Below are 22,680 nucleotides of genomic sequence, written 5' to 3'. Positions count from 1 at the left end.
ATATTTTGCTTCTGCCTAAGATGGATTATCAGTTTTCCTGCCTGTCAACTCAACAGTAAGGTACTGTAAGGTTTTGATCATAAACATATTCTGAGCTGCAGCCTATGCAGGTTCTTCTATGAGGAGGAAAGATTGGAGGGTCAGGAGCCCTATGGTTTTTTTTCCCAGTCGGGGGCCACACCCAGCAATGCTCCAGGCTTACTCCTGACTCTGTTTTCAGGGATCTCTCCTGGAGGTGCTGGTGGAACCATATGGGGTGCCAGGGATCAAACCTGGGTATACCTTACCTGCCGAACTATTGCTCCAGTTGAATGCAACCCATTCTCCACCACCCCCTGCCCCAACACACACTTTATTTATTTATTTATTTATTGCTTTTTGGGTCCCACCCGGCGATGCACAGGGGTTACTCCTGGCTCTGCACTCAGGAATTACTCCTGGCGGTGCTCAGGGGACCATATGGGATGCTGGGAATCGAACTCGGGTCGGCCACGTGCAAGGCAAACGCCCTACCCGCTGTGCTATTGCTCCAGCCCCTAACACACACTTTATTTAAACACCATGCTTTACAAAGTTGTTTATGATGATTTTTTACAGGCATTCCATATACCAACACCAATTCTACCACCACCATCACCTTTCTTCTACTATTATCTCCATTTCCCAAACCACCCCGCAATACTGCCCCAGGAGCAGGCCCATGATCATTTATCTTATATAGCTTTTTACTACTAAATGACTAATGGAATGATCAAAAAGTACTTCAGTTAAAAAAAAAATTCTGTGAAAATTGTTGTATCTCACCATGGGGACTTTAAGTCCTTGACTGAGGGTTTACTAAGCTGTTGTTGCTAGTTAATCCTTCTGTGTGTTATTGTTTTTTGTGAATCGAGATTAGTTGACTTTTACTTTACATTCCCGTCTAATCTGGTGTGCTCCTACTGGGATGTTAGGATTGTAGAGTTTGGAGCTGTTGCATGGTTTGACTGTGAATGTGGCCATGCACTCTGAAAGTCCAGAATACTGAATTGGGTAGTTGGGCCGGAGGCCTGGTGGCAGCTGTTAGCCTGTGAGTACAGCTTTGGTAGGGCAGACATTTGGCCCAGCCACCTCCCGAGATCACCCCAGAGGTCTCAGCAGAGACCGTTATTGAGAAATTTTTGCCGCTAGTTAATCTCTTTAGAGATTCAATTCTGAGTCTCTGGAACAGGGCAGGTAGATGAGCTTACATAGTGGCGACATGGGTGGGACATGGGCCCAGGGCTTCCAGAAGTATAGGAAGGTTCAGGGAGGTTGCCCACACTGACTCAGAGAAGATCTGGAGTTTTCAGCCAAACGTCCCCCGCCTGTTATACCTGAAAATTTCAGCAGGTAAGTATGTAAACAGAGGGGCTGGTGCGATAGCACAGCGGGTAGGGCGTTTGTCTTGCACACGGCCGACCCGGGTTTGATTCCCAGCATCCCATATGGTCCCCTGAGCACTGCCAGCAGTAATTCTTGAGTGCAGAGCCAGGAGTGACACCTGTGCATTGCCAGGTGTGACCCAAAAAGAAAAAAAAAGTATGTGAACAGAATGCAACCCATTTTTAAATGCTTTAGCTCTCATGGCATTACAACAGCCCCAGATGATTTGACATCTCTCCTCCTGAGAGCTGAGGAGTATGTAAGTCCCCCCGATGGAATCTGACCTCTGTGACTAATGAAACAGGGTTGAAGTGACTTTCTGTTGGTGGCGAGAGTCTGGCTTTGAGAAACGTTGCAGCTTTCACCTCCTTTCATTTTGGAGGGGGGGCGTTGAACTTGCTGTGGCTCAGGGACTACACCCGCCTCTCTGCTCAGGGGTCAGTCCTGGCTGAGCTCTGGGGACCACATGCAAGGTGGAACTGCGAGGGCAGGGAAGGCCAGCACCTGCAGCACAAGCCAGCATGCTGCCTTTCCTGCCCTTACATCCTCTTTTTTGAGATACTCATTCTTGGGATCAAGTCTGGGAGGGATTTCAGGTGGTGCAGACTTGAGCCTTCTTGCCAAGGCCTGCCCAAGTGGCAGATCTGTGAGCAAAAAGAATGCCTGTTGTTGCTTTAAGTTGCTAAGTTGTTTTTTTTTCTTTTTTGGGTCATACCCAGCCATGCTCAGGGGTTACTCCTGGCTCATGCACTCAGGAATTACTCCTGGCGGTACTCGGGGGACCATATGGGATGCTGGGAATCTAATCCAGGTCCGATGCATGCAAGGCAAACGCCCTTCCCGCTGTGCTATTGTCCCAGCCCCTAAATTGCTCAGTTTTGAGTTGATGTATTATGCGAAAGGAGAAGCCCAAATTCATGCCCTGGGCCTGAAGTGACCCAAATCCCTCCACTCATCACTCCTGGGTTCTGACTGCTCACTCATGACTGGGTTGAACTTCAAAGGAACTGGGAAGCATGTGTGAAGGACCTGGAAATTTGGTGAGCACCCGTGTCCTTACCTCAGTGTTTCGATAATAACCTCTTTGAAAAGGCAATACTGGTGCAGAGGCATGAGCTATGTAGAGATCTGGAGAAAAAGCAACAAAGTCAGAGGAACAGATAAATGCCAAGGCTCTGAAGCCTTGAGATAGGAGAGGAGCCCTCGGTTTGGTTCACTCAAATAGGCAAGAAGCCCAGGTGAGGGTTGGAGAGATAGTACAGCGGGTAGGGCCTTTGTCTTGCAAGCCACTGACCTAGGTTTTATCTCCAGCATCCCATGAGGTCCCTGTGCCTGCCAGGTGTGATCCCTGAGCTCAGAGCCAGGAGTAAGCCCTGAGCAGTGCCAGGTGTGACCCCCAGACAAACAAAATATAAATAAATAAAAGAAGAAGCCGAGATGACTGAAATATTGTGAGTGAGGGGCTGGAGCAATAGCACAGCGGGTAGGGCATTTACCTTGCATGCGGCCGACCCAGGTTTGATTCCCAGCATCCCATATGCTCCCCTGAGCACCGCCAGGAGTAATTCCTGAGTGCATGAGCCTGTGCATCGCCGGGTGTGACCCAGAAAGGAAAAAAAAATTGTGAGTGATCGGATGTCAGAAAATACCAAGGAGAAAAAAAAGGTTGTGGGGAGGGGTACACCTCACCTTCTAGCTTGACAGGCCAAGCAAGGACTGTTTTGGGATCTCTATTATTTGAAGAACTGTCTCATAACTCTCTAGCTTAAAACATCATTTCGTTCTCGGGGTTCTTTAGTTCTATGCTCCAGTGATGGAGGAAGTGCTGGGGGTTGAATATTCAAGTTAGCACTTTATGCTGTTTTGTTTTGGGTCACACCCAGCGAAGCTAAGGCGTTACTCTTGGCTCCGCACTCAGGAGTCACGACTTGTGGTGTTTGGGGGAACTTATGGGATGCCAGGGATTGAACCTGGGTCGGATGAACAAATGCAAGGTAAGCACCCACCTGTGATACTATCTCTCCAGCCTTCAGGTCAGTACTTTCATCCCAGGTGGTTTAGTACAGCTGCTGGGACTCATTTGGGTTGGAAGTTTGACCTGCGCTCTCAACAGGAACATCTACATGTGTCTTCCCCGGCAAGGGAATTGGGACCCCCAGATGGGGCTTTCCACAGATGCATGTTCTTAAAGGGATCGGGCAGGCAGAGAGGAAACAAGCTTAAAATCTGGCTTGGATGAGGCACACATGACTTCAGTGCTCTCACCACATTCTTCTGTGGGTTAGTTTAGTCCCTGGGGTTGGTTCACATTCAAGGGGTGAACTCCGCATCTTTTTTTTTTCTTTTTGGGTCATACCCAGCGATGCACAGGGGTCACTCTTGGCTCTGCACTCAGGAATTATCCTTGGCGGTGCTCAGGGGACCATATGGGATCCTGGGAATCGAACCCAGGTTGGCCGAGTGCAAGGAAAACGCCCTACCCGCTGTGCTATATCACTCCAGCCCCTGTACTCCACATCTTGAATGGCAAAGTAACAGAGTTGTGGCCATCTTTCATCCACTGCAGTCTTTCCCTTCTTTCTTTCTTTCTTTCTTTCTTTCTTTCTTTCTTTCTTTCTTTCTTTCTTTCTTTCTTTCTTTCTTTCTTTCTTTCTTTCTTTCTTTCTCTTTCTTTCTTTCTTTCTGTCTGTCTTTCTTTCTTTCTTTCTCTTTCTTTCTTTCCCTCCTTTCTTCCTTTCTTTCTCATTCTTTCTCTCTCTCTTTCTTTCTCTTTCTTTCTTTCCCTCCTTTCTTCCTTTCTTTCTCATTCTTTCTCTTTCTTTCTTTCTTTCTTTCTTTCTTTCTTTCTTTCTTTCTTTCTTTCTTTCTTTCTTTCTTTCTTTCTTTCTTCCTTTCCTTTCTTTCTTTCTGATCCCTAGCACTCCATATGTTCTGCCGCATCTACCAGGTGTGATCCCTGAGCACAGCCAAGTATGGCCCAAAAGCCAAAAATAAAAAATTAAAAAAATTAAAAATAAAATAAAGTAACCAAACACACGTAGCACTGTCATTGTCATCACGTTGTTTATCGTGATGCTCGAGTGGGCACCTGTAACGTTTCCATTGTGAGACTTGTCGTTACTGTTTTTGGCATATCGAATACGCCACGGGGAGCTTGCCAGGCTCTGCCATGAGGGCGAGATACTCTTGGTCGCTTGCCGGGCTCTCCGAGAGGGACAGAGGAATCGAACCCTGATTGGCTGCGTGCAAGGCAAACGCCCTACCTGCTGTGCTATCGCTCCAGTCCCAAAGTCAAACAAAACTTAGAATTCAATTCTTCAGTGGCACCGGCCACATTTCGAATATTTACTAGCCCAATGCAGAAACACCTTTGTATTTGGACACGCTCTGACCTTCCTCTGGTTTCTCTGTGGCTGCTCTTGAGCTTTGTACCCGGTCCTGAGGCAGCATTAGCCAGAGAAAGTTTTCAGTGTGGAAACCTGGGTCCAAGCCTCCCCTTTTCACAATCCTTCCAGACTACCGTCGAGCTGAAGCTAAAAATTCTCCCCTGCAGATGTCACAGCTCCCCAACTTCAGCTGCCCTCACGCTTGGTGTTCAGGGACAGGATTTCTGCCTGTCACTTCCCACCCCCACTTTCTCTCACACACACAAGTGAGTTCAATATACCTGCAAAGCACTTGGATGAGCCCTTTGCACATAATGAGCACCGTATGTTTGCTATTATTACCAGCCTGTGTTCAGTAAACAGTCACCGAACTGCCAAGCACTGTTTTATGAATGCAGCAGTGAACAAAAATACGGCCTGTGCCCATCATGCAGAGCTCATTCATGCTGTGTCCTCAGCCTCCAGCACAAGAAGACAGAACAGGTGCTCCGGGCCTGAAGCCACGCTGCCCACTGAAGCTCCTAGAGGTGTAGTAGTGATTTTTCCCAAATGCACAGCAAAGGGTGGGGAAGACCAGCATGGTATGCACAGACAGGGATGAAATAGATGAGGCTGCCGTGCAGGAGCTGATTCTCAGGCTGCAGTGGGCAAGCACCTGCCTCGCACATGGATGACCCAGGCTTGACCCCCAGCATCCCATATGGTCCCCCAAGCACCACCAGCAGTGATTCCTGAGTGCAGTCAGGAGTAACCCCTGAGCATTGCCAGGTGGGCTCTTTCCCTCCAAAAAATGAAAAAAAAAAAAAAAGAGCTGATACTCCAGGGAGAAGCACCACAGATGTGTACAATGCTCAGGAGAGTTGGAGTTTGAGGGGTGTAAGGAGAGAGAGGGAGAGAAAGAGTGAGAGAGAGAGAGAGTGAGAGAGAGAGAGAGAGAGAGTGAGAGAGAGAGAGAGAGAGAGAGAGAGAGAGAGAGAGAGAGAGAGAGAGAGAGAGAGGGAGAGGGAGATAGAGAGAAGAGGACAAGGGAGGCTGTTTCTTAGCCCCCCTTCCAGGAGGGGAATAGAAGCATCTCTCCCAACACCTGCCCCCCATACTAACCCCGTTTTCAAGATGGCAAGGGATCAGGGGAAGGAGGAAAGCACAAAGGGCGGACAGAGGACTTAGTGAGAGGGTGACTTGGGTAGCGAGAGAAAGGAGGGCCAGAGCCGGGTGAGGCTGCGGGAGTGATAGGACAGCAAGGAGGGTGCTTGCCTTGCACGCCTCTGACCTGGGTTCCATCCTGGCATCCCATATGGTCCCCGGAGCCCGCCAGGACTGATTTCTAAATGCAGAGCCAGGAGTAACCCCTAAGCATCACCTGATGTGGCCCCAAACTAAACCAAACCAAAAAAGCCAAACCCCAAACAAGCAAACAGAAAACCGAGTGGGGGCCGGTCGGGAGAGAAGGGGTACTGTTCTAGGGGGCTCCAGGAACAGGATGGGGACTGGGCATGCAGGTCGGTGAAGGGAAAGGTCTTCCCTTGGAGGGGCGCGAGACGGAGCGAGCCGCGGGAGGCAGAGTCGCGGGACAGGGGTGCAGGAAGGGGGGCCCAGGAGGTAGTGGGGTCTCCCCGAGTGATCTGGGGCTGAGGTGGGTGGGCGGAAGAGCTGCAGGGGTCCACAAGGTCAGAGCCTGCCCCGGGGACGCGCGGGCGCCCCCTCCACTCCGCAGCACCCCGTCATACCCCCCCACCCGCACTGCGGCGCAGGCGCCGGGAGGCCCCGTTTGGCTCCGCGGAGACCGCAGGCGGAGAGGTGAGCTCAGTCCTGCTCTGCGCGCGGCCCGAACCCGCGGGGTCCCCGCGCCCTCTAGGTTCGGAGACCCCCGACCCGCCGCCCTTCGCGGGGAGGCTCCGGCCGAGGGAGGTGGGATGCCAGGCTGGTAGCAGGGCCCGGAGGTCGCCCCGAGACGGCCCTAGGTCGATTGGGGGGTGCAGGCTTCCGTGGACGGAACCCCGCCCACCCCGCTAGTCAAACCCACCGCCCCTCTCTGCCTCAGTGTCCCTCTCGGGGCGGGGGGGGGGAGGGAGATGCAGTCACTGTCCACCCAGGCAAGGACGGTCCCTGCACAACAGCGCGGCGGTGGGCGCTGGGGCTGTTGGCCTGGTTTCCCGGGGCCCCTTCTCCGGCCTGGACCGCGCCGGGCGCGGTAGGGGATGGGTCTGGGGGTGCGGGAGGGTGAGTCGAGGGAGGCCGTGCAAGGTCAGAATTCATCTATTTTCGGGGGTTGCGGGGGCCTGCGCCAGCCACGGCGCGGAAGACGCAGCCTCGCGACGCCGACCCGGGAGCGCTCCCTGCCCCCCTGCGCCCCCCAACCCCGCCGCTGGGACACGCCCTGCGGTTCCTATGGCAACGCTAGCCCGGGGTCCCCGGGATCCCCTTCTTAGAGCCCGCTCCCCTCCTTGCAACCCTAAACTGGGGAGGGGGCAGGGGCGCCCGGGCCAGGCAGAGGGGAGGCAGCGCCAAGGTCACCTTCTGGGCCGGCAGGACCCGGGTCTCTATTCGCGGGAAGGGGACGGTGACCGCTGCCCCGCCCCTCCTACCCCACAGCCTATCACTGAAGGACTCTGCCGGGTGACTGACAGACTGACTGACCGTCCCTCGGGCCCCCATTGGTTCTCTCACCTCTGGGGACGGGTCCGTTCCTGGTCACACCCTCTCGCGCCACGCCTGGTGCCTGGCAGTCCTGCTCCTTCCCTTGCGGATCTTGCCCCTGCAAGAACTTGCTCCACTTTTCCCCGTTCTCAGTGCATACACGCAAGCATACGTGGTTCCATACATGCATACGTGCAAACATATATGCGTACGCACATACACCCCAGCTTACACATATACATTCATCGTGCTTGCATACATATCCTGCTTTCATGCATGCATGCGTACGTGTATGTTGCTCTTTTCCTGTTTTCTCTCTACCCCCCCCCCCCCCAGCTGCTGTAGAAGGCTCTGCGGAGAGCCCCGCCTTATCGACCTGCTTTCAGGACGGTGCTCCGCAGCCTGTGGGGGTCTGTGGAAGCTCGGAGTGGAACGGCCCAGCACGCACAGTGACTCCGTGTGTGGGTGTGTCTCTTTGTGTCGTTGTTGGGTCTGTGTGGGTGTCTGGGGAGCAGCCTGTGCGGTATGTGCGTGTTTGCGTTTCCGGTGCCTTCTTTCCGTGTGGGTTATTGAGTCTCGTGTGGGTTATTGCGTCTCGGAGAAGGGCTAGATGTGTCTTTGATTAAGCACTTTGCTTCACTTTGTCTGAAGCTATCTAGAGGGGTGGTGAGGCTTCTTTCTGGAAGGTCTGGTCTCTCCCATTGGATTTTCTCTACAAATCTAATAACCGGAGGGCCCCTGGTGGAGTGAAGATTTCTTGGGATTTAGGGGAAGTTGTCGTGGGGAGGACAGCTATGGGTGGTTCTTTTGGGGCCATGAAGTTTGAGGAAAACTCTACTTCACAAGTGTCAGCCACGACAAGTTACCCCCAACAGTACCCTGGAAAGGATACTTGTTCTAGATATAGGGCTCAAAAGGTGCTGGACAGAAATAATAACTAAGGCTCCAAGTGATAGTACAGCCAATAAGGTGCTTGCCTTACACACAACTCTAGTTTAATTTCTTTTCTTTCTTTCTTTCTTTTTTGCTTTTTGGGTCACACCTGGCAATGCACAGGGGTTACTCCTGGCTCTGTACTCAGGAATTACCCCTGGCGGTGCTCAGGGGACCATATGGGATTCTGGGAATTGAACCCTGGTCAGCCGTGTTCAAGGCAAACGCCCTACCCGCTGTACTATCACTCCAGCCCCTACAGTTTAATTTCTGACATCACATACGGTCCCCAGTTGTTGTTGGTTTTTGTTTGTTTGTTTTTATCTACGCTTGGCTATGCTCAGGGCCAACTCCTGGCTCTGCACTCAGGGATCCCTCCTGGTGAGCTCAACGGTACATATGGGGAGCCAGGGATGTACACCCTACCTGCTGTACGATCGCTCTGGCCCCACCTAGTATAGTTCTTATGAAAATTAGTAATCCTGGGTTGGAACAGTAGTACAATAGGCGTCTTGGTACTATTGTCTGCCTTGCACAGCTGGCCCAGATTTGGTCTCTGACAACCCATATGGTCCTGCAAGCACTGCCAGCACCAATTCCCGAATGCAGAGTCAGGTGTAAGTCCTGAGCATTGTCAGGTTTGACCCAAAAACCAAAACCAAGACAAACAAGCAAAGAAAAAAAATAGTAATCCTGGAGAAATTACAGTTCCAATAACCCAAACAGCTGCCATTTCTCCGTGGCAATCACAGTTGCTGTATGAAACAGGTCTGAGGCTAGCCTTGTTTCACAGACGAGGAAATGGGGTTTTAGGAAATGCAGATTAGCGGCAGCACTTGCCGGTGCTCACACGGATTGGAAGTGGTGGATTTGGGATTCAAACCCAGGCCATCAGACCCCAGGACCCAGGGCTGGAGCAATAGTACAGCGGGTAGGGCATTTTCCTTGCACACGTCTGACCCGGGTTCCATTCCCAGTATTCCATATACACGGACAGGAGTAACTCCTGAGTGCAGAGCCAGGAGGAACCCCTGAGCATCGCCAGGTGTGACCCCCCCCCAAAAAAAAGGAATAAGTAGACCCCAGGACCCACAGTGACCATCATGGTGTGGCCTCTAGACTCTGCCTGATCCTCACCGACAGCTCCCAGCCCCTGGGTTCGGCATTCCACGGCTCTGCCTCGTTCCCAGGGGCTGGGAGTCTGGGCTTCCCGAAGGCTAAGTTATGACTACGGGGAATGTCAGACCGAGTGAGTGAGGCCCAAAGATTCTGGGGGCACGGGAGGGTCACCTGGGCAGCTCTCCCTGATGGCCCACCACTGCACCTTGCCTCCCGCAGGGACCCACAATGATGAGTTGTCGCTATGGCTGCAGCTGCAGTCGTGGTCCCGACGTGGAGGACGGCAAGTGGTACGGGGTTCGCTCCTATCTGCACCTCTTCTACGAGGACTGCGCAGGCACTGCCCTCAGCGATGACCCTGAGGGGCCACCCCTGCTGTGCCCCCGCCAGCCCTGGCCGTCACTGTGCTGGAAGGTAAGGCCAGGGAACCCCGTGGCTGCAGGGAGGAGCTAGGGCCAATGCCAGAAAGAAAGAAGGGTTTGCTCGAGCAGTAGAAAGCCCAGTGCAACTCAGTAATAGAGGACAACTGTCGATCGTTTTATAGAGGAGACCAGAAGTTGGTCGCCTTCAGGTCAAGTTTTATTCAACAGTTTAATTTAAAAAAATTAGTTTAAAAATTGGGGGCTGGAGTGATAGCACAGTGGGTAGGGTGTTTGCCTTGCATGCGGCCAGACCTGGGTTCGATCTCCAGCATCCCATATGGTCCCCTGAGCACCTCCAGGAGTAATTCCTGAGTGCAGGAGTAATCCCTGTGCATTGCCGGGTGTGACCCAAAAGGCAAAAAAAAAAAAGTTTAAAAATTAATTTTGGGGCCACACCGAGCGATGCTCAGGCCTTACTCCTGGCTCTGCACTCAGGAATTACTCCTAGCAGCACTTGAGGGACCATATGGGATGCCAAGGAAAGAACCTGGCAAGCACCTGACCTATACTGTTGGTCTGGCCCCTAATTTTTATTTTATTTTATTATTTTTTTCTTTTTGGGTCACACCTGGCGATGCACAGGGATTACTCCTGCACTCAGGAATTACTCCTGGATCTGCACTCGAATTACTCCTGGTGGTGCTCGGGGGACCATATGGGATGCTGGGAATGAAACCTGGGTTGGCCGTGTGCAAGGCAAACGCCCTACTCACTGTGCTATCGATCCAGCCCCCCCTAATTTTTTTTTCAGGGAGGTGGTGTTTTCTGGACCACAGCTGACAGTGTTTAGGGGCTATTTTTGGCTCTGTGCTTTGGAGTGACGCCTGGAGGTACTCAGGGGACCATATGTGGTGCTAGGGATTCGACCCTGGATCCGAGTTGACACCACCACATGCAAGGCCAGTGCCTTGCCTCCTGTCCCCTCTCTCCAGTCCCTCTATGCAGCAGTGTGAACCATCGTGCTGACGGCTCCAGATCTCACTGAGTTTTCAGACTACCTGTGTGAAGCCTCACCTGACTCCCAGGTGGACCCTCTTTCTTACGCTGTGTCACGCAAGGAAAACCAGAATTCCTTCTTGAATTTCCTTCCAAAAACCAAAAGTCAAAAGTCAAGTCAAGGACCCAAGGCTTTGCATTACCAGAAGCCCGACACGTATTACATTTGGGTTCATGTGACTAGCCCAGGACTCACTGCTGCTGCTAGGGAAGGGTAGAGCCTGATCAGCAGGGTGTAGGGTGTAGCCCACTTACATTCATAAAACACTGGATGCTATAACTGGGGCAGGGAAGAATATGAGAGGAGAAATCAGTGTCCCTGCCAATTGGGGCGAGTTGCCGGCCAGGTGCGGCAAGGGCCTGGGCTGGGCTGGGAGGGCAGCCGTGAGCTGAGTCTCAATCCTGGGGTCCGAGACCAATGGTCTCCCTCTGCTTTGAAAGGTGTTCACTCTCGGTGGGAGGCAGAGTGTCACGCCAGCAGAGTGAACATCTGACCTTGGGCTTGGTGCTCTTTGGCTTCTGAGACAAGCAGTGTTCCCAGTGCCCGGGGTGACCAGGGAGGACCTTGGGGGGTGAGTGGATGGGTCTTTCCCTTACTTCCTCTCTTTCTTCCTCTCTTTCTTCCTCCCTTCCTTCCTCCCTCCCTCCCTCCCTCCCATCCTCCCTTCCTCCCTCCCTCCTTCCCTCCCTTCCTCCCTTCCTTCCTTCCTTCCTTCCTTCCTTCCTTCCTTCCTTCCTTCCTTCCTTCCTTCCTTCCTTCCTTCCTTCCTTTTTCTTTCTTCCTTCCTTCTCCTTCCTTCCTTCCTTCCTTCCTTCCTTCCTTCCTTCCTTCCTTCCTTCCTTCCTTCCTTCCTTTCTCTCTTTCTCTCTCTTTTTTGTTTTTTGGCTTTTTGGGTCAGACCCAGTGATGGTCAGGGGTTACTCCTGGCTCTACACTCAGAAATTACTCCTGGCACTGCTCAGGGGACCATATGGGATGCTGGGGATTGAACCTGGATCAGCCACATGCAAGGCAAATGGCCAACCCACCAGACTGTCGCTCTGACCCCTCTCAATTTCTTGAGCATCTTATTGCAGTGTGTTATAGACTTTCAGGGACACAGGGTTTAAGATTTAGCTTCTGTCTTCCAGGAACAGGCTCGATGGTGGTGATTTTGCAGACGCACGTTCAGTTGTTGCTCTGTGCTAGTGCTGTGCTGGGCCTGAAAGATCTGTGGCAAGGCCCGGACAGACAGTCTCTGTTGTCGTGGTTCTCCAGGCTCTATTGCATGGGGACAGGGGCAGACATATGTCCTGTGCAGAGTAACCAGGCACATGTCCAATTGAGAAGCCAGGTTGATCAGTGGATGAACAGGCTCAGTGATGGCTTGAGTGCAGAGCACTGGACTGCTTCAAGTCTGGGGTATCCTGGAAGGCTTCCCTGAGGAGGTGAGATCTAAGATGAGATCTGAGGGTAGGTGCTAACCTGACTGAGAGATAGAGGGTAGATGGGACCTAAATACTGACAAAGGGGTATTCAAGGGAGGAAGGCATTGCAAGTGGGATGTGGGAAGGAAAGGAGTCAAAGATGCCTCTGGATTCCAAACAGAACAATGGGCTGGAGAGAGAGTACAGTGGGTAGTGCGCTTGCCTTGAGTGCAGGTGACTTGTAATCAGTCTCCAGCATTCTGGATTGTTCCCTGAACCTCGTCATGAGTGATCCCTGAGCACAGACCCAGGAGTAAGTTCTGAGCACTGTTAGGTGTATCCCCTGAAGCCAAACCCAAAATCAACTAGTACAAGAGCGTTTGTGGTCTCAGTACACAACGTTAGATCCTAGAAGCGGGTGATACCTCTGGCCCAGGGGCTGGCATCCAAGGTGATCGTTTGACCCCTGGGGTCCCCAGCTCTCCCTGACGGCCTCCCAACCGTTCACCTCTCTCCAGATCACCCTGTCGTCGGGAACCCTGTTTCTGCTGCTGGGCTTGGCAGCCCTAACCACGGGCTACGCGGTGCCCCCCAAGCTGGAGGGCATCGAAGAGGGAGAGTTCCTGGTACTGGACCGACGGGCAGCCGACTACAACCACACCCTCCTCACCTGTCGCCTGGCCGGCATCGTGCTCTGCCTGGCTGCCGGGATCCTGCTGGCCATCTGCCTGGTCAGGGCCGTGGCCAGCTGGCTCAGCCAGGACTACAAGGCTGAACTCTTGGACACTGAAGCCGAAGGTCAGGTGGAGGTCTTCGGGGACGAGGCCGAGCAGCACTTCTCTCCCGTCTTTCTCGACGACGGCGGGCAGTCTTGGCTCTCGCCGGCCACCGGCCTGTTTGGACAATCCTTTGTGCAGACCATACAGCCCCGGCGGGACGCCTGAGCCGCTCACAGGACCTCAGGACAGGCCTGACCTGGGGCGTGGGCCCTTCGTCCTCCCCACACTCCCACCTTCCCACCCCCCCAGGACTTCCCCCGCCCAGCAGGGCCCTCCTGGTCGACTCCTGCAGAGGCCCAAGCTCAGGGCAGTCTGGAATTCACGTCCCTGAGCCTTCCCCCAGGACTGGCGTCCCAAACATCTGAGATGTCAGCCTTTCCAAATACTCCCTAAGCTCCCCACCCCGTCCAACTTCCTGAGACACCCCCCAGGGACAGAGAATAACCGTGTTCCGGCCAGATCCTGGTTTAGAGCGGCCGTTGGAGCACTTTTCAGGGTCCTGGGGGACTCAGCGCTCCCAGCTGGCTTGGAAGATACTCTGGACGTGCGTATAAGTCGCCTCCCAGATCCAGGGAGGCAGAAGACTTCGTTGCTTTTGTCCCTCAGAGAGCATCCACTTAGAGACCATTATCCGCAGGCCCTGCCCTTACCCGGGGGTAAATGCGGCCTGGTGGAGGGCATTGCCCCGCCCCCCTGCAGGCGCGGCTGCCAGGCGCGTCGGCTGCGTTTTCCACCACCAGGGGGCGCGCCAGGACAATTCAAGGCCAGTCCCTCCCGTCTCCGTGTAATCACCAGCCTGGAGGGGCGAGGGGCCCTGCCGCCCCTCCCCCATGCTGCACCCTTTCTATCCCTCTCCCTTTCAATAAACGGCCGGGATGACGATGACTTTGCTTCTTTTCTCCTTCACCACTGGGGCACCGCGAAGACCTAAGAGATAGTTATGAGCACTTATGGGCACGGAAATCCATTATTTCTCATTTGCTCTTCCGAGAACCCTTGGAGAAAGGGGATTATTATCCCCGGTTTACAGACGAAGTGACTGACGGTCACAGAACCGAAGCCTCTTTCTCAGGTTTTCCAGAGTGGATTTAAATGCTAGCCTGATGGGAGGGGAACGGCCCTCTGACCACACGGAGGCCAGACTTTTGCTCTGGTACTTTTTAGGCCCGGAGTCACTTACCCCTCAGGGTAACCGAGGCGGTGGGGACTCTCTCCAAAGCCTGCTCCCAGACTCCAGACCCGTGTTTCCATCTGCACTCACTGCATGCTGAACCGCAGCTCAAAACTTCCAAACTTGGGGCTGGAGCGATAGCACAGCGGGTAGGGTGTTTGCCTTGCACATGACCGACCTGGGTTGGATTCCCAGCATCCCATATGGTCCCCCGAGCACTTCCAGGAGTAATTCCTGAGTGCAGAGCCAGGAGTAACCCCTGTGCATTGCCGGGTGTGACCCAAAAAGAAAAAAACAAACAAACAACTTCCCAGCTCTTCTCACCCTTTTCCCTCCAGACCCGCCTGTACTGCCCTCACCACACCTTGGTAAAGCCTCCCGGCCCCAGCCTTCCACTCTCCCTACACTCGTCTTCTTCTTAGTTTTTTTTTTTTTTTTTTTTTTTTTTTAGGGGGGAACCACAACCATGATGCTCAGGGACTCTGCATGCAGGGATCACTCCTGGTGAAACTGGGGGAACCACGTGTGGTTCTGGGGATCCAACCGCCTGTGCCACCTCTAGCCCTCCCTTGCCTCCTCTTCCCTCACACCATGCATCCATTCCATCATCGAGTCTCTCTCTCTCTCTCTTTTTTTTTTTTTTGGGTTTTTGGGTCACACCCGGCAATGCTCAGGGGTTACTCCTGGCTCTGTGCTCAGGAATCACTTCTGGTGGTACTCAGGGGGCCATATGGGATGCTGGAAATTAAACCGGGGTTGGCAGTGTGCAAGGCAAACACACTACCTGCTGTGCTATCGCTCCAGCCCCCCGAGAATCTCATTTCTAGCTTGGAAATCGGCATCCTCTTCCAGCCTCTCTCTGACCATTTTCCTCGTCAGCTCTCGGCCTCGCCACGGCTGCCACACATCTCTTATCCCTGCACCAGCTTCTCTCCAGCTGCCTGATCATAGTATCCCAGCGTTATATGCATTTAAGTGGGCTAACCCCTGTGTTTTGCTGATCAGCTTTTTCATTTTTACCCTTTCCTAGCTACAACAATTATTTCTGGGCTGGGCAAAACAAGTTCAAATGCTTCCACATTATTTTTATTAAACACATAAATATTGCCTAAAGCATAATATACTGATTAACAGAAAATAAAAATAATAGCAGCCACTCACACTTGAAGAAAAGTGCTTATTGTTTTGTGAAAACATTTCTTTACGTGTTTATTTGATTTAATAATAGGCAATTTAATAGTTTTCTTTAAAATCAATGAATATTGGGCTGGAGTGATAGCACAGCGGGTAGGGCGTTTGCCTTGCATGTGGCCGACCCTGGTTCAATTCCTAGCATCCCATATGGTCCCCAGAGCACAGCGAGGAGTGATTCCTGAGTGCATGAGCCAGGAGTAACCCCTGTACATCGCCGGTGTGACCCAAAAAGAAAAAAAATCAATAAATATCTTAATGGGATTTACTTTTTTTCCAGCTTTCCTCTGCACACAAACACGCACACACAGGCACACACACACACACACACACACACATATCTGGCATGAAAAGATAACCCTCATCTGGAACCCTAATAAAGTACAGACAGGGCCAGAGAATTAGTTGTGGGTAAGGTACAAAGCCAGCAAACAACCTGGGTTCCATTCCTGATACCCTATATGGTCCTCCAAACTTGAACCCTGATGCCAAGAGTGATCCCTGAATGCAGAACCAGGAGTAATCCCTGAGCACCACCAAATGTGGCCCCCAAACCAAAAATAATTAAAATAAAACAAAGTGCAGGTACTCACACTGTCCAGTTTCCAGCAGGATCATCAAAGAAACAGGATTTGTTAATTCATCCAAGTTAATTCCCAGTACTTCCAACTGCTAGTTGGACCCTTGGAGGATTTTATTTTATTTTTTATTTTATTTATTTATTTATTTATTTATTTATTTAATTGAATCACCATGTGAAAAGTTACAAAGTTCTCAGGCTTATGTCTCAGTTATATAATGTTCAAACACCCGTCCCTTCACCAGTGCCCATATTCCACCACCAAAAACCCCAGTATGCCTCCCCCCACCCCACCCCCGCCTGGGTAACTGATAAATTTCACTCTTCTCTTTACCTTGATTACATTCCATATTTCAACACAAAACTCACTATTGTTGTTGGAGTTTCAACACAGACTCACTATTTTTGTTGGAATTTATCCCCCAAGAATACAGCCCGATTGACAAGGAAATATTTGATATTGAGTTTTCCACTGATGAGAATGAAGAGATAAAAAGTTGCGCGGCCGCGGTAGTGGCCGCGCGGTTTACAATTTCTGTATTTTAGTAATTAAATCTTGGAGGATTTTAAAGGACGTCTGTTATACATTTTTTTTTTTTTGCTTTTTGGGTCACACCCAGCGATGCACAGGGGTTGCTCCTGGCTCTGTGCTCAGGAATTACTCCTGGCAGTGCTCAGGGGACCATATGGGATGCTGGGGATTGAACCCGGGTCGGCCGCGTGCAAGGCAAACGCCCTACCCGCTGTGCTATTGCTCCAGACCCTGTTATACATTTTTTTGGTTTTGGTTTTGGCCCATATCTAGCAGTGCTCAGGGATCCCTCCTGGCAGTGCTCAGAAGACCAGGATTAAACTGGGGTCAGCTTTGTGCATGGCAGGCACTTTGGCCTCTGTCCCTCCTCTCTGATCCCTAGGTCCACAAACTCTTATAGTTACTAGTAGGGTCATTTACATGGGTGTTTCCCCAAAGCCTTCAGGAATCTGTGAATATCTCCTCACTTAGAAATAGGGTCTTTCTGTGAACTGAGCTACAACCCCATGCCGCCCCGGGAGGGGAAAGGTTCTTCTCTATCGACCTTTTCTTTCGGCTGGGATGGTGGCAGCGGCAGCGGCAGCACCCATGTGGAGACCACCATCTTCTAGAACCCACTACCCAGAGGTACGAGTTTGCAGTGATGTCAGTGACGTGGTGCGCAGGAGATCTTTCTTTCTTTCTTTTTTTTTTTTTTTTTTGCTTTTTGGGTCACACCTGGCAATGTACAGGGGTTACTCCTGGCTCTGAACTCAGGAATCACCCCTGGCGGTGCTCAGGGGACCATATGGGATGCTGGGAATCGAACCTGGGTCGCCTGCGTGCAAGGCAAACGCCCTACCCGCTGTGCTATTGTTCCAGGCCCCGCAGGAGATCTTTGGATGGGGGTGTTACTGGCACACTCTCCGCCCAGGCGAGATCCGGAGCAGCAGCACAAGAAACTGTGAACTGAGCTAAAATCTAAAACCGCAGCCACTATGAGCTCATATATCCTTCATTCTCAGCAACGGAAAACAAATTATCAAATGATACCTTGTCAGCAGGTTTGATTGTTGGGGGAAAATTCTAAATAATAATAGTTGTCTGTTGAAATATTGAATGCATTCAAAGTATAGAGAGAATAAAGTGAAGATCATTAGCCACACAGGTTGGGGGAATGGGAGGGGGGTATACTGGGGCTCTTGGTGGTGCAACATGTGAAGGGATGGGGGTCTGATCATTGAGTGACTGAGACTTGAACCTGAAAGCTTTGTAACTTTTTTCATGGTAATTCAATAAAAAAAAAATAAATAGGGTCATTGGGGCTGGAGTGATAGCACAGCGGGTAGGGCATTTGCCTTGCACACAGACCAACCTGGGTTCGATTCCCAGCATCCCATACGGTCCCCTGAGCACCGCCAAGGATAATTCCTGAGTGCAGAGCCAGGAGTGACCCCTGTGCATCGCTGGGTGTGACCCAAAAAGCAAAAAAAAAAAAAAAAAAAAAAAAGTCTTTGTAGATACATGCAAGTCTAAGATGGAGCTATAGTGGAGTCTCCCGGGCCCGATTCCAGTCATTGGCATCCTCATAAGAACAGGGAAAAGTTCACAAGACACACAAAGGGAAAGCAGCCTTGGGAAAATGGGGACAGATGCCAGGCAGATGCATCTACAAGCCAAGGAATACCTTTGGGCTGATTTTTTGTTTATTGTTTGGCCACACCCCACAGTGCTCAGGGCTTACTCCTGACTCTGAGGTCAGAAATCACTCCTGGTGTTGTTCAGGGGATCATACGGAGTACCAGGGATTGAATACCTGTCGGCCACATGCAGGGCAAACATCCTACCTGCTGTACTATCGCTCTGGCCTCATTTAAGCCACCTGGTCTGTGCTACTTTACACCACCGCCTTGGACAGTGAGTAAACTGGTGTGGTGTGTGAGAGAGGCAGTTTGGCATCCAACTAGAAGATCACATGCCCTTTGGTCCCTGTCTCTCGGTGTACCTAATTTGAATCTCCCATGTTGAAATCCTGCAGCACTGTTAGCAACAGAAAGCATTTGGAAACAACCTCAAAGTTCATTGGCAGGAGCCTAGTTAATAAATGACGGTATGTGTGCACCTGGGCTACTATATAAAAGAATGGGAAAGCTCTTTATGTATTCATCTGGCCTAATCTCCAAATGACACTGGAAATGACAAAGTAGAAGGCACGGAACCCTATGACACCCTTCAGCTATTTGTGTAATAGAGACGATTTGTGGGGCTGGAATGGAGTACAGCAGGTAGGGAGTTTGCCTCGCACTCAGCTGACCTGGGTTCAATCCCCGGCATCCTAAATGGTCTTCTGAGCACCGCCAGGAGTAAATCTTGAGTGCAGAGCCAGGAGTAAGCCCTGATGTGACCTAGGATACAAAAAACAAGCAGAAACATAAAATAATTTGTGGACATGGTTTGCACACGCATAAAATCTCTATTGTGGGGCCTGATAGTCCAACAGGTAGGGCATTTGCTTTGCATATGACTGGCCTGGGTTCCGTCCCCAGCACTCCATATGGTCCCCTGAGCCCTGCCAGAAATGACCCCTGAGTACAGAGCCAGAAGTAAGTCGTGAGCACCAACAGGTATGGCCCAAACATGCTGCCCCAACCCTTGAAAAAGTCTTTGTCTTTGGCAACTGGGGACCCAAGGGCCAAGGAAAGAGCTAGACCCAAGATTCTAGGGTCTAGAATTCTTTCACCCTTTTCTAGGGGATCACACCTGGTGATACTCAGGGGTTATTCCAACCCTGTGCTCGGGGATCACTCCTGGGAGTGCTCAGGACACCAGACAGTGCCAGGGACCAAACTGAGGCTTCCAGCCTGCAAAGAGTGAACTTAGCCCTTTGAACTCTGCCCCCAGCCCTCTTTCACCCATTTTAAATCTTGAACTCTGTGGATGTACTACATTAAAATTTGCTATGGGGGTGGAGATGGAGGTAGCGGGTGATGGGAGGGACACTGGTGCCGGGAAATGTGCATTGGTGGAGGGATGGGTGTTGGAATACTGGATGACAACTCTAATCATGAACAGTTTTGTAAGTGTCTATCTCACAGTGATTCAATTAAAAAAAGTTAAAAAATGTTCTATGGGGCTAAAGAGGTAGTACAGTTGGCAGGGTACTTGCCTTGCACATGGTCTGCCCAGGTTCAATCCCTGACACCCCCATATGGTCCCTCAAGCCTTCTAGTAGTATCCCTGAGCTCAAAATCAGAAGTAAGCCCTGAGCACTGCCAGGTGTGGTCCCAAAACCAACAATAAATTAAAATAAAATTCACTTTATATTAAACCCACTTCTAATTTTTTTTGGTGTGTGTGAAAGAAACTAGGTTTCCTGAGGAAAGAAACTAGGTTTCCTGAGAGGAGAACACACCCCACTGAGAAAAGACACGCACAGCCATGTGGACCGGGGGTGACCCCAGAATGGAGCTTTGAAGATTCTGAGATCTTCTGAGATTCGAAGGCCAGGAATGTAGCAAGTTTCCAGTAGCATTTTGGGCCCCTCCGCTTTTCTAACTCCTGTCTAGGGTCTCCTGCACTCAGGTCGGAATCTAGCTTTTTTTTTTCTTTTTTTCTTTTTGGGTCACACCAGCGATATTGAGGGGTTACTCTTGGCTCTGCACTCAGGAATTACTCCTGGCGGTGCTTGGGGGACCATATGGGATGCCGGGGATCGAACCCAGGTCGGCCGGGTGCAAGGCAAACGCCCTACCCGCTGTGCTGTCACTCCGGCCCCCGGAACCTCGTCTTTGGCTTTGGCGATGCTCAGGAGCCTGGGCACCTGGGGGGATACCAAGTCAACCAGACCAGCTGTTCAATGCAAGAGCCCGAGGGTGCAGAGCTGCCCGGGGCTGCAGGGCTGGGGGCCTCTGGGACAGCCCCTCAGGCCGGGAGCTACACAGTGGAAACCCCCCAGCACCACGTTTGCTTCTAGTCTGGGCTTCTTCCCAAAGCTGCCCTGCACAGGCTTGTCCTTCGCGTGTCTGCCCGCTTGCTTCTGCTCCCAGGGCTTTGATTGTTCCACCCGATGGACGAACAGGAGCAAACTGCCCCGGAGCAGGGGTCTGCCCGGAAAGCCTCAGGGGTCGGGATCCCACTCTCCCCCCCTGACATCGCGTCTGGTCCGGGCTCCGCTCGCTCGTAACCCACCAGACCACACTGTCCTTCCAGAGGCGTCGCTGATCAGCTCTCCTTTTTCAACCTTTTCTTTTTTGTTCTCCTGTCTGATACTTCCTTTTTCCTCTTTTGGGGCAAGGGGCAGAATCTACCTTGCTCAGGGATCACTCCTGGCCATGCTCAGGGCACCACATGCTGGGGATCAACTGGAATTAATCCTTGTACTATGTCTGGCCCCCTGCCCAATTCCTTCCTTCCTTCCTTCCTTCCTTCCTTCCTTCCTTCCTTCCTTCCTTCCTTCCTTCCTTCCTTCCTTCCTTCCTTCCTTCCTTCCTTCCTTCCTTCCTTCCTTCCTTCCTTCCCTCCCTTCCTCCTTCCCCCCTCCCTCCCTCTTTCCCCCTCCCTCCCTCCCTCCCTCCCTTCCTTCCTTTCTCTTGTAGATTTTGGGCCAGACCAGTAACATGCAGGGGTCACTCCTGGCTCTGCACTCAGGAATCACCCCTGGCAGTACTTTGGAGACCATATGGGATACTGAGGATACTGAAGCTCGTACCCTGGTTGGCAGTGTGCAAGGCAAATGCTCCACCCACCATACTGTCATCCAGCCCAGTTGCCTAATATTTCTGACTCTAACTTTTCATGTATATGGTTACTCATTTTTATTGAATTATCATTTTGTACATAAAAAGTAACAAAAATAATTACCTTTAACTTTTTAAACTTTAACCTTTTAAAAACTAATTGACTGTATATATGTAATAAATAAGGGGAGGACAAATTTTTCTTTTTATTTGCTTTTGGGACCGCACCCATGGTGCTCTGAGCTTACTCCTGGCTCTGTGCTCAGGTATCACTCCTGGGATTGCTCACGGGCCCATCTGTGGTGCAGGGGATGGACCCTGGGTTGACTGAGTGCAAGGCAAGGCCCCACCGGCAGTGCTATGGCTCAGTGCCCCACAGCAGAATCTCAATCAATGAACCACAGAAGACAGAAATGGAAAAACCTCTCTTAGCACTCCGCATGAATCACTGCCGAGGACAACAGCCATCTCTGTGTGCCGAGGTGAGTGGGTGTAACTTGAAGATGTAAAGAGGGTGTTTGAGGGGGCTGGAGAGATCACACAGAGGGTCAGGCGTTTGCCTACCACACACAACCTGGCACCCCATCTGATCCTTTGAGTACCTCCAGGAGTGACTCCTGGCTGCACACTCCTGGCTAGGAATAAACCCTGAGCATCTCAGGATGTGGCCCTAAAACAAACAAACAAAAGAGGGTGCTTGCACTGTCATGGAGTAACACCCACGAGCCCTGAACTCCCGTGGTGGCTTTCACGGGTGCCTGGGTTCTCTGGCGCTCCTCCCAGAGGGTGGTGACGCTCGGGTCCCCTCCCCCCGAGTGTGGGCCCTGCTCAGCAACTCGCTTCTAACCAGCAGCCGGAGGAGAGAACGGGAGCTTCAGGGTAGGAAAGTTGTGCAGGCGCTGCCCGGGACGAAGGACCCCATCAGCACCGCCAGCAGCCTGTCCTGTGGTTCTCAGGAGCCCTGAGCTGAGGCCATGAGCCGTGGTCTTCACTCTGAGGCGTAACTTCAGTCTCACCGTGGGAAACCGCACGTTCAAGGACATTCTGGGGGCTGGAGGGGGGAGAACAGCAGGTTAGGTGTTTGCCTCAACAGCCTCCATCCTCAGTACCCACCAGGAGTGACCCCCAAACACAGAGTCAGAAATAAGCCCTGAGCACCAGTGAGTGTGACCCCCAAAACCATGAATAAAGAAAGAGAGACAGAAAGAGAAGGAAAGAAAGAAAGAGGAGGGAGGGAGAAAGGAAGAAAGGAAGGAAAGAAGGAAGGAAGGAAGGAATGAAGGAAGGAAGGAAGGAAGGAAGGAAGGAAGGAAGGAAGGAAGGAAGGAAGGAAGGAAGGAAGGAGGAAGGTGAGTCCAGAGTGATAGTACAGTGGATAGGGCGCTTGTCTTACACATGGCCAATCCAG

At 51.7% G+C, this 22,680-nt stretch overlaps 1 protein-coding gene across 2 annotated transcripts; it reads left to right on the top strand.

The window, feature by feature from the left end:
- The first annotated feature begins 6,421 nt into the window (after window positions 1–6,421).
- On the top strand, window positions 6,422–13,968 carry NRSN2 (neurensin 2). 2 transcript variants are annotated; one of them, XM_055140540.1, is made up of 4 exons: window positions 6,430–6,587; window positions 7,764–7,892; window positions 9,699–9,893; window positions 12,823–13,968. In XM_055140540.1, exons 3-4 carry the CDS (start codon window positions 9,708–9,710, stop codon window positions 13,246–13,248), a joined length of 612 nt encoding a protein of 203 aa, XP_054996515.1. In that variant the 5' UTR covers window positions 6,430–6,587; window positions 7,764–7,892; window positions 9,699–9,707; the 3' UTR covers window positions 13,249–13,968. The 2 variants fall into 2 exon arrangements, with proteins under 2 accessions (XP_054996516.1, XP_054996515.1); XM_055140541.1 differs by lacking the exon at window positions 7,764–7,892 and having other exon boundaries at window positions 6,422–6,587.
- The last annotated feature ends 8,712 nt before the right edge of the window (window positions 13,969–22,680 follow it).

The sequence above is a fragment of the Sorex araneus genome, chromosome 5, assembly GCF_027595985.1.
Source record: "Sorex araneus isolate mSorAra2 chromosome 5, mSorAra2.pri, whole genome shotgun sequence".
Taxonomy (NCBI): domain Eukaryota; kingdom Metazoa; phylum Chordata; class Mammalia; order Eulipotyphla; family Soricidae; genus Sorex; species Sorex araneus.
Note: the sequence above shows the minus strand (reverse complement) of the source record. Positions and strands in the feature narration are given on the sequence as shown.

Coding starts and splice junctions, on each gene's coding strand:
- NRSN2 (XM_055140541.1), top strand. CDS start 9,708: ATGATGAGTTGTCGCTATGGCTGCAGCTGCAGTCGTGGTCCCGACGTG. Junction 9,894..12,822: donor GGCCGTCACTGTGCTGGAAG/GTAAGGCCAGGG, acceptor ACCTCTCTCCAG/ATCACCCTGTCGTCGGGAAC.